This window comes from Urocitellus parryii, chromosome 2 (assembly GCF_045843805.1).
Source record: "Urocitellus parryii isolate mUroPar1 chromosome 2, mUroPar1.hap1, whole genome shotgun sequence".
NCBI classification, from domain to species: domain Eukaryota; kingdom Metazoa; phylum Chordata; class Mammalia; order Rodentia; family Sciuridae; genus Urocitellus; species Urocitellus parryii.
The window spans coordinates 92,824,479-92,836,040 of record NC_135532.1 but is presented as its reverse complement, the minus strand read 5'-3'; the positions used below and the strand labels follow the sequence as shown (position 1 = coordinate 92,836,040).

General features: G+C 42.9%; 1 protein-coding gene across 1 annotated transcript in view; it reads right to left on the bottom strand.

Moving 5' to 3' along the window:
* Positions 1-3,328: 3,328 nt before the first annotated feature.
* The window catches only part of Rbm5 (RNA binding motif protein 5), a 32,154-nt gene continuing 23,920 nt past the window's right edge, over positions 3,329-11,562 (bottom strand). The window contains exons 18-25 of the mRNA XM_026383835.2: positions 9,194-9,355; positions 8,466-8,615; positions 8,317-8,388; positions 7,518-7,697; positions 7,164-7,238; positions 4,935-5,032; positions 4,726-4,855; positions 3,329-3,933 (exon numbers count right to left, since the gene is read on the bottom strand). Coding sequence (XP_026239620.1) covers positions 3,808-3,933; positions 4,726-4,855; positions 4,935-5,032; positions 7,164-7,238; positions 7,518-7,697; positions 8,317-8,388; positions 8,466-8,615; positions 9,194-9,355 — 993 coding nt within the window. The 3' untranslated portion in view covers positions 3,329-3,807. The remainder of the gene's footprint in view (positions 3,934-4,725; positions 4,856-4,934; positions 5,033-7,163; positions 7,239-7,517; positions 7,698-8,316; positions 8,389-8,465; positions 8,616-9,193; positions 9,356-11,562) is intronic.

Here is an 11,562-nt window from a genome sequence, read left to right as displayed (position 1 = left end):
GTTGGCAAGAATTGCTAAGAGACTGAAGCACTTAGTATGCACATGGCCAGCCTAGCTCTTGCCCTCATCTGGGTGCTATGGAGACAACTTCCCCTTCTAACCAGTGGGGATCTTTGATGGGGAGAGGAAGGGGATCCTCAGGAAATAGTGCCAGCAGCCTGGGAGCTTACCTGATTCCACAAAAGGAGCTTTAAGGCACAAATTCTTGTCATGTCTTTCTGAATCTCAGAGACCTGAGAAGAGGTTTTGAGAACCTCCAGTACCTCAGGACTTGGTGGGACACCCTCCCACTACCACTATGAAAACCAGCCTGGCCAGTAAGATAATGGAGTGCTGCCACCTGGTGGCCAGCAGCAGCACAGTACTCCCCTCTAGGGACCTGTCTCCAGCAATTTTTTTCCATACCCCACCTCTCTCTGAAGGCATTTGTTTCCCAACCTCCCCTGCACCCCACTGCTCCCCAATAAGGGTGGCTGGGCTCCGGGTGCCCTTGAGACCCCTAGCCAGACTATGCATGCTTAGGGAGCTTAGCTCAGGCCTGGCTGCTCATCTGGGCTTTGAAACTTGTTTGATGCATAGCCATGACAGCTGCTCCTGGAGAGCCCTCAAAGCTCTGCACATCATAGCAGCTGTTCCAGCCAAGGGCAGTCTAGACTTCAGGAACCCTGGAGGTTCTCTCTAGGTCATCAAAAATCCCCTTCCAAATTTGGGATTTAGGTTTCCCTCATTGGGAAGTTTATAATGCTCTCAGCAGTTCCACATCAGGCCTAGTTAGGAAGAATGGCAGCTCTGTGGGTAGGCAGAACTGAGCATACTCATCTCAGGGCCTGGGGTTGAAGCCAGTCTTGATGGAGGATGCCTGCCCTGGACTTCAGCCTCAGGTCCTCAGGGATCTGAGCCCCAAGATTTAGCATGTCAAAAATCTAAAGAACTGGGACCGGCCAGGCACAGTGGCACAACCCTGTATTCCTGGGATTCAGAAGGCTGAGGCAGGAGGATCACAAGGCCAGATTTGGCAACTGAGACTCAAAAAAAAAAAAAAAAAAAAAAGTGCTGGGGATGTAGCTCAGTGGTAGAATGCCTCAGTGTTCCAGATTTACAAAATAAAAACGAAAGAACTTTGGAGTTGGGCATGATGTAATCCTGTAATCCCAGCTACTCAGGAGACTGAGATAGGTTCTTGCTAAATTGGCTTCAAACTATGAAAAATTAAAAAGGGTTGGAGATGTGGCTCAGTGGTAAAGCACTTCTGGGTTTAATCCCCAATACCAGAAAAAAAAAAAAAAGTAGGGATGATAGCTGCAGTCACATGGCTAGATAGGTTGGTGACAGGTGTGGCTATAGAACAGGTTGAAAAAAACCAGAGGGCGTCTCCAGCTTCTCTGAAAAGCTGGCTCGGATACTCATAGTCACAGGAACCCCCATTTTTTTTTAAATCACTGAACTACACCATCAATTTTTTTTTTTTTTTTGGTACTAGGGATTAACCAAAATGCACATCACCACTGAGCCACATTCTCAGGCCTTTTTACTTTGTATTTTGAGACAGGTTCTTCTCAATTGCTTAGGACCTCACTAGATTGCTGAGGCTAGTAGTGAACTTTTGATCCTCTTGTCTCAGCCTCCAGTCACTGGGATTATATTCATGTACTACCATGCCTGTTTTTTTTTTTTTTTAATTTTGAGACAGGATCTTGCTAAATTGCTAAGGCTGTCCTCAAACTTGAAATATTCCTGCCTTAGCTTCTGGGATTACAGGTATGTGCCACAACACCCAACAGGAACCCTCAATTTCATGTCATGAGAAAGGCCTGTATTGCTGACAGCAGATACTATGGTCCAGAGCAGTCCGTAGAGAGGCATAGAGAATACCACCAAGCAGAGAGGGAGGGTTACAAGTGCCTTTCCTGGTGTGGGGAAACCAACCCAATGCTGAACATGACAGATGAGAGGGCTGGCTCCCCTAGATAAAAAAAGCTTTTGCCCAGGCCAGGTGCAGTGGCACACACCTATAATCCCAGCAGCTCAGGAGACCGAGACAGGAGGCTCATGAGTTCAAAGCCAGCCTCAGCAACAATGAGGTACTAAGCAACTGAGACCTAGTCTCCAAATGAGATACAAAATAGGGCTGGGGATGTGGCTCAGTGGTTGAGTGCCCCTAAATTCAATCCCTGTTCCAAAAAAAAAAAAAAAAAAAAAAAAAGCTGTCACCCGGGCTTTGATGTATTGGGTGCACATAATTAAGAGCTTCCCACAGCCCATTATGCTTGTGTTCACCTGAAGAGCTGTCCATGCTGAGTGTCAGATTCAGCTAATTAGGCTGCTTGTGATTGCTGCTCAGTGCTGGAACACCAGCATCTTCCCTGAGGCATCAGTGGTGGGGCCAATCTGTTTTCAAGATTGCCTACCCTACACTAGTCTAGCACATACATACCCTATCTGGCCTTTGGAAACTTGGGGCCTTGTGAGGTTCTCATGGCTTTCTGAAAACCTATACTCGGGGCTTTTGCATTTACTTCTCTCTCCCTCACAAAGCTATAGTTACGCTCAACCACTCCAAGGCATCACTGAGGAGGCTGGGGGTGGACCTGTGTCTTGGAAGTTCATCCTATTTTCAACTGTTTAAGGGCCAGGCTTGCCCTAAGAAAATGTGACCATCCACAAAAGCCACGAAGTCTAGAACAAGTTTCAAGAAAAGGCTGCCTTCCCTGATTATATACAAAATCTATGGAGCTCAAGAATTATTAGGCCAGATAAGGCAATATGAGAACCTATCGAGTCACCTGGTCCTCAGAAAAGTCTCTGCCACCCAGGCATACTTTCTGTCTTCCTCAAACATGGTCTCTTCCCTGGTGCTGGAGACAAGAATAGAAAGCCCTGCAATATCCCGGAGAACCCTCTCAGCAGTTGAGAAGACAGAAGGTAAATGGAGTTATGATTGATTTTCCATTTAGTCTTAAAACATGTTAAACTCTCAAACTTAAAAATCTGAACATGAAGCCGGGACCAGTGGCATATGCCAATGGTTAAGTGCCCCTGGATTCAATCCTCCATATATATATATATAAATCATATATATATAAATCTGAACTTGATGTTGGGAGTATGGTTCAGTGGTAAAGTGCTCATCTAGCATTCTGAGGCCCTGGATTAGTCCCTAGAATTGCAAAAACAAATAAACAAAAAACTAACCATGAATGATGGGGACAAGGAAATAACATAAAATACTGCTTATTAAAAAAACACCAGACCTGATTAGCTCAGACTTGCTTTACCCACCCACTCATCTAGGAATAAAGAGACACGGGACACCCATTTTTTCAAGGTATTTCTTTTGTAAAGGAGCCAGATTTGGCAACTAGACTGAAAATCTTCCAAAATTCTGTACAAATGTGTAATATACAAATATACACAAGGCTTCTGCCAAGAAAAGACATCACAGGACAAATGACAGAGGTGGCTTCAGTGTCACTTACCACCTAGGGCATCTCAAACCCCCAGGAAGGAGGGATCACAACATAGATTACACATGTAAAATACACTACATTACACTATGTACAAAGTATAAAAAGCCCACTGTCCCCTCTGGTCTATTCACAAGGCCCTAGGACGGGAAGGAAGGCCATTTACCAGATAACCACATAAGGGAGCTCTTTTTAAGTGGGAAGGAGAACCCTGAAGAATGAAGTGGTTCACTCTAAAACACTATTAACAGCACAAGGCATGCCCTTAGGCATAAGAGTGAATTCAGGACAGGGTCCACTCCTTGTACTCCTTGGAGCTCCTTGTCATTTCTCTCTTACAATCTCACTCCATTTCAGTGAATCGGGCAAACATGGCTTTCCGGACAGCATCTTTGTAGGAATCAGCACCTGACAACCCATATGCACTGCCTTTGGCTCCCAGGCCAGCTCCCTTTAGCCGGACTTGAGCCTGGGGAAACAAAACCAACCAAACAACTGTTAGCAGTTGGCAGGTAGAGTGTGGATTATTTCCATCTCTCATCCAACCCATTTCTTACCAAGCAGGACCACCCACCAGGAGATGCTAAGTTTATATGAAGGCAAGGATTCTAAGGTAGGTTTAAAGACTGGAATAATAAAATGGATTACAGAAAACAGCTAAGTGAAGCCATATCCCATCCTCATGACTGTTCAAGCAAATATCTATGCTTTGTAAGAAACCCAAAGCACTCCAGTGAAGCCTGGGGCAGACCTGATAATTATAGGCATAAATTACCACAGGATAGCCAATGTCAGCAAAACTCACATGCAAAGGATAAACATGGTCTGTAAATGTCTAAGCTGTACTGTGTCAGGACAGTGTGCAATCACTGGTAGGTGGAGCTCTTGCTTAGGCCAGTGCATGAGGGCCTATGATCCTGAAATTATGTCTCAATCTGGACTATGACCAATTTAGGGACTGGGGGTGGGGGTAGCACTGAGGATTTAACCTAGAGGGTCTCAATCACTGAGATACACTCCAGGCTGTCCTCGAATTTGTGATCCTCCTCCTTCAGCCTCCCAAATCACTGGTGTATGCCAGCACACGCGACTCAAATTTTAATTTTGAAAGATAAGGAGAGTGACAACATGACTGGCAAGTCTTATGCTAAGGTAAAGCTGCTAGTATATCCCAGGCTTTCTGAGCACTTTTATCTCTTCTCATTTTTTCAACAAGGCCTATAAACCCAGCATCTACATGATGCCCACTCCTACTGCTTACCTCAATGGGAGCTGTGATGCCTTGACACTTTCTTCCCAAGCCTGAGCCTTCCCGCCAGCCCATGGCCTGCAGCATCTTGTTGCCAATGTTACTGTGGTCAATGCCATCTTTGGTGGGCTGCTCGTAATTCCTGCCAGTGGCAAACACACAGTTACTTAAAACAGCTAGAGCCCCAGCTAATGAACTGGAAAATGGTGCACATGACATACACAGTGCCAGCATCAAACTGCTTCTTGCGTTTGGGCTCTGGAGGTTCTGGAATGCCATACTTCTCTCGTCTTTCTGCAGCCCGATCTCGATATTTCATCTACATGGAAGAAAAAACAGTATTAGAAATATTCAGACTCCAGCCTGTTAATAGTTAAATGCATCTAGACTATTTTTAATCTGGAGCATGGCTTTTTATAAAGTTTTTATTTTACATTATTATTTATTTTTTTTAGGTACTGGGGATTGACTCAGAGGTGCTCAAATACTGAGCCACAACCCCAGTTCTTTTTATTTTTGAGATAAGGTCTCTCCAAGTTGCCTAGGGCCTTGCTAAATTGCTGAGGCTGGCCTTGACACTGAGATCCTCCTGCCTCAGCCTCTTGAGTTGCTGGGATCACAGACATGTATCACAACATCCAGCGGTATGAAGCCTGGCCTTTTTTTTTTTTTTTTTTTTTAGTACTGGGAATTAAACCCAGGGGTGCTTAATCACTAAGCTACATCCCCAGGCCTTATTTATTTTGAGACAGGATCTTGCTAAGTTACCTAGGGCCTTACTAAGTTGCTGAGGCTGGCTTTGAACTTGTGATCCTCCTGCATTAGCCTCCTGAGCTGCTAGGATTACAGGTATGTGCTACTGTGTCCAGCTATAGAGTTTTGGCTTTTGAGCCTTTAAAAAAAAATTTTTTTTTAGAGCTGGGATTATAGCTCAGTGCTTGCCTAGCATGTGTGAGGCACTAGCACCACATATAGGTAAATAAATAAAGGTCAACCAACTAAAAAACTATCTATCTCTCTAGTTGTAGACAGACATAGTACCTTAATTTTACTTTATTATTATTTTTTAATGTGGTGCTAAACTCAGTGCCTTACATGTGTTAGGCAAGCACTCTACCAATGAGCTACTCCCAGCCCTTGGGCCTGGTGTAAGTTCCAAATTCAATGAGGCTTCCAGACCTACCCAACAGTCCCTGGGGAGACGGCACCATAACCAGTGGAAAAAGGGAGAAGCAAAAGACTTAAAATATAGACACTTCAGGGGCTGGGGTTGTGGCTCAGCAGTAGAGCACTTGCCTTGCACCTGCGAGACCCTGGGTTCGATCCTCAGCACCACATAAAAATAAATAAGTGAAATAAAGGTATTGTGTCCAACTACAACTAAAAATTTGTAACCCACAGTCTTTATTTGCATTTAAAACCCTGTCCAGGGCTGCGGTTATGGCTCAGTGGTAAAGCACTTTGTTCAGCATGTGTGAGGCACTGGTTTTAATCCTTAGCACCATATAAAAAAGTAAACTAATAAAATAAAGTTTAAAAAATTAAAACAACAACAACAAAAATCCCTGTCTAAAGCAGGCATGGTGATGCATGCTTGTAATTTCAGCAACTCTGGAGACCATGCCAGGAGAACTGCAAGTTTGAAGCCAGCCTTAGCAATGTAGCAAGAATCTGTCTCAAAATAATTTTAAAAAGGGGCTGGGGATATAGCTCAGAGGTAAAGTATGCCTGGGTTCTATATTCAGTACTGGAGGAAAGCAAAACAAAATAAACAACCCACCCCAGGCTGCCTAGTCCCCAATCTGCCACCAGCACCAAATGCTTGCCTATTATTGCAGCTTTCTATCATTGTCTTCGGCCTTGCATGCCATGCCCTGCCTATCCCTTCCTTCTGTATCATCTGCAATCATCTCATGTCCCTGCTAGATCCTAAGGCTGTTTAAAGCCTCCCTCATCACCCATGAAGGCTTCCCTGGCCAGGCCAAGTAAGAACATTTTTCCCTTGAAAAAAAAAAAAAGTGTTTGTCACCAGTGAGTATGACATTTTGTACCTATAAGCAGTCTTGAAGTTGTGCTGGTCTTGTGTACCACCATGAAGGTACAGTGTGGGGCTCACAAATACATAAAGCCTGTGTCCAGTCTACATGAGCTACAATGGTTAGGTGACAAGTGTGTTAGAAATCTTTTTATCCTGCCCCAGGGACCTGAAATTAAATGCTACAAATAAAAGTTAAAGGCAACCTGGGCACGGTGGTATATACCCACAGTCCTAGCTACTCAGGAGGCTGAGGGAGAAGGATGGCTTAAGACTAAGAGTTCAGGGACAGCCTGGGTAACATAGCAAGACCCAGTTTCAACCAACCAACCAACCAAAGCAAAATCAAAACAAAAACTGCTAAAGGCAGATATCCCGAGATCGTCTTCCTAGTGGCACATTGTTTCTGATTCACCTCTCTCTCCCTCAGCTCCAAGGCTTCCAGCTCCTGTTCACTCAGCCTGGATCGTCGGTAGATGTCCATGTTTTGCTATACAAGAGATTTTATAGACACAGTTAGAATTCAGGCCATCCTAATGTGAGATGTCATAACATTAGTACTATCTATTGTGTTCTAAACGCCAAAACATAATTCAATACACTATGGCATCAAAACCAGCACCTGCAGAGTGCGGAGATGTAAGGCTCCCCTCCATTCTATACTTCCATATGACCATTCAACAGAGGAATTTACCAAACCTTCACCAAGGTCAGGGCACTACCTCCCTTCCCCATTTCCAATCAGCTTCTGGGAAGCAAGCGAGGTCACCTTGTGTAAGTCTGAGAGCTGCTGGTGCCTGACCAGGGCATCTTTGTTTGGGAACTGGCGACGGCAAAGCAAGCAGGCCATCTTCTTCCAGTCAGCCAGTTTCTCTTCCTCACTCTCAAGTCTCTCTACCAGTTCCTCCTCATTGTCACTGTCACCACTGTAAGCAGCAACCAGACCCCTCTGGGGACAAAAGAATGGGTCATTGGAAATGCACAACAGGAACACAGTAATTGCTATGTATATGGATAAAGTGATGCCTAATCCAAAACTTGAGAAAATCCTCATTACTGTGTCATCCTTCAGTATAGTGAATTACATTTTATTCATCAACTGTATAGAGCAGTCCATAAGTATGGGGCCCGATAACCTCCTGGTACTAACCCTCCTGGAACCCAAGAAACATGGTCTTGGATGAGTGTTTTCAAACCACCAATCAAGTACAAAACCCTCCAATACAACAACAGATCAAGAGTAACAGCCAGGCTGGACCAATATCTACCCCAAACAGGTTTTTCTTATCTAATTTTTCTCTTTTCACACCATTAAAACTTCTATTTACAGATGAAACAAAATTAATGGAGCTTAGAATTTGGGCTTCATTATTGCTTCACCTCACCTGTTTTCAAACATAGAAAACAAATCCCTTGTAATGGACTCTATGTGTAGAAACTGTTCCAAATACCCACAAAGACCACATCCATTTTTAAGTAGAAATCACATTAGCCAAGATGTAGTTGAAACTCAAATCCACACACAAATTACATATATGAGCTTTAAAATGCAACTGATATTTTCTTACTTTGAGGGGATTCTCCTCATCTCCATTTCGTACCAATTCTGGGATGAGCTGCTGCCTTTCAGCTAAGGCTCCCTGGGAAACAGAATAAGCGATAAGCCTCAAGTTTTACATAGGCTCCCACTAGGAAGTGTGATCATTCCTATCATTACCTTCTTTTCAAAGAGAGCAAAGCCAGCATCTGCTGCAGCAGATTCTCTCCTTTCTTCTTCCCTCAAGGAATTGACTGGTTGAAAGCTGTTTTTAAAATTTTCTTTTTGCTTGTTTAAACTCTTAGCCCAGCGTTCCATGTCTTTGGCAATCTAATGTCAAACAACAAGCACCATCAAAAAACATTCAGTACCTTGTACCACTGCAATGAACCATTAAGGATCTTATCTCAATCACATGAGGTATAACAAACCCTCTTTTACCTCTTCCTACAAATATTTCCATAGATACCGTAACATATAAACACATGAAAACTTCTTGAAAACCCACGACACTTCCAGGATGGTTTTGTTTTGTTATGTCAGGCTTCAAACCCAGGTTCTTACACGTTAGGCAAGTGTTCTACCACTGAGCTAAATCCCTTCTTTTTTTTTTTGGTACCAGGGATTGAACCCAAGAGTCCTTAGCCACTAAGCCACATCCCCAGCCCCTTTTAGTTTTTCAAACAGGTTCTCACTAGGTTGTTTACACTATCCTTGAACTTGTGATCCTCCTGCCTCAGCCTCCTGAGTTGCTGGGATTACAGGAGTGCAGCATCACGCCTGGCTCAGTCCAGTTTTTAAGAATCTAAATAAAGCTGACAAAAGTGCTACAACACAAAAATAAAGAAGTAAGCTGTTCAGACAACCCAAGGAGAGAATTAAGGGTCCCAGGGTGGTCATATTCTTACCTGTTGAGCTGTTTTGCTCTTGGGTTTCTCCTTCTTCTCCTTCCCCTCTTTTGTGGGAGGCAGACCCGTCTGCTGGTGGGAGGTAGTCTCCGCAGCTGGCACATAGGTCTCCTTTTCTCCATCCCAGTAAAGATACTGCTGTGTTAAGGAATTATAGTAGTACTAGAAGAAAAAAAAAAGTACAATTAATGAAGGTTTCTGATGTTATGTCAACTTTCTTTTCTTTCTTTTTTTTTTAAATGGTATGGAAGATTGAACCCAGGGCACTATATCCACTAGGCAAGTGTTCTACCACTGAGTTATTTCTCAACCCTGCTATGTAAACTTAAAAGAAATATTTTGTCAGGTCAATGACAAAGAGAGGGTTAATATTGTTTTTGTCAAAAAAAAAAAAAAAAAATTAGACTCAAGCTGGATGTGGCAGTGCACACCTGTAATCCCAGTGACTTGAGAGGCTGAGGTAGGAAGATTGCAAATTAAAAGCTGGTACCAGCAGCTTTGTGAGGCCCTAACCAACTTGGTGAGACCTGTCACAAAAATTAAAAAAAAAAAAAAAAAAAAAAAAAAAAAAAAAAAAAGGGAGGTGGTTCAGTGGTAAAGTGCCCTTGGGTTTAATCCCCAATACCCTGGTACCCACCCCCCACCAAGAAAACCATAAAAATATAAAATATGTTGCAAACTAGTGATATTTCCTACTTATAAATGACCTGTGATACACCTTGGAATACTTGAGGATGATGAGTCATCTAGCAAAGCAATGTGAAACTTCTAGGGTTAAAGCAAAATATGATTTCTTCTACTAAAGAGTCTACCCAGGGCTGGGGATATAGCTCAATTGGTAGAATGCTTGCTTGCCTTGCATGCACAAGGCCCTGGGTTCAAACCCCAGCACCACCAAAACAAACAAACAAAAACCAAAGTCTACCCAAATAGCACTGTCTCACTCCTTTACAGAGACAACACCATTTATACAAGCCAGGTAGCCAGAACAGATGGACATGTCATGAGACGCACATCTTCTGTGAAAACTAGTTAATAGCTCTTCACTAGGCTCAGTCATGTAGAATCCTTTGGATCTCCAGGAAACAGAGTGTGTGAACATTAGCTAGGGAACCTAGAAGGAGGTATGGTAAAGAAACCTGAACTCAACAGAAGTTACAACAGAGTACAGATGGCATCTTTCTCTCCTTTATTTTTGTCACTCACTACCTGCTCAACAGGGACAAAAGAGAGAGTGTCAGTTATGTTTCCTCTGGGGAAGGTAACAGAAGTACACCAAGGAGAGATGTTAGGGAAATGGCCAGACTGCACAAATCAGAGTGAAAGAACTGCAGACTGATGGCACACAGCTTCACACTTCCCTTCTTAGAATCCACAAGCTCTCAATGCCAAGGTCTTGTTAAAAGTACTTATTTTACTATTCTATATATATAGTTGCTGGTCATAAAATATTTATTTATGGAGTGTTAAAGTTGCTTTTTATTTTGCAGTGCTGGGGATTGAATCAAGGACCTTGTGCATGCAAGGCAAGCACTCTACTGAGCTACATCCCCAGCCCTGCTTTCCTATTTTAGAAGTTATGTACATCACTAAAAATAAAGCATCACTACACAGATCTGTTAAATTTCTATCCTCAATACAGAAGCATGCTAAGTAAAAGAAGCTGGTATGATGGTGCTGTAATCCTAGCATCTCAGCAGGCTGAGGCAGGAGAATCTCAAGTATGAGGCCAATCTCAGCATCTTAGTGAGATCCTAAGCAACTTAGTGAGAACCTGTCTTAAAACAGAAAATGAGCGTTGGGGATATGGCTGAGTGGTAAAGTACCCCTGGGTTCAATCCCTAGTATCCCCTCCTCTCTGGAAAAAAACTGAAAGAAGTTGTATACAAAAGGACACATACTGTTGGATTCCATATATATGCAATGTCTAAAACAGGTAAATCCACAGAGACAAAAAGTAGATTAGTGATTACTGGGCAGAGGTGGGGAGGGAATATGGAGTAACTATTTAATGGGTATAGGATTTCTCCTTGGGGTGATGAAAATATTCTGGAATTAAGACAGTGGCATGACAGTAGGAATAGAGTAAAAACTACTGAGTTACAAACTCTAAATGGTTAAAATGGTGGTTTCTGTTTTTTATGTGTATTTTATCTCAGTTGAAAAAACAAACAAACAAAAAAAAAAAAAAAAACAAGGGAGAAAACCACAATTAAAATCTTCTAGCTAGGTCTTTACAAAAATCTTTTTTTTTAGTACTGGTCACTTGATCATTGAGCCACTTCCCCAGCCCTTTTCGTATTTTATTTAGACTCAGGGTCTCACTGAGTTGCTTACTTAGGGCCTCGATAAGTTACCAAGGCTGGCTT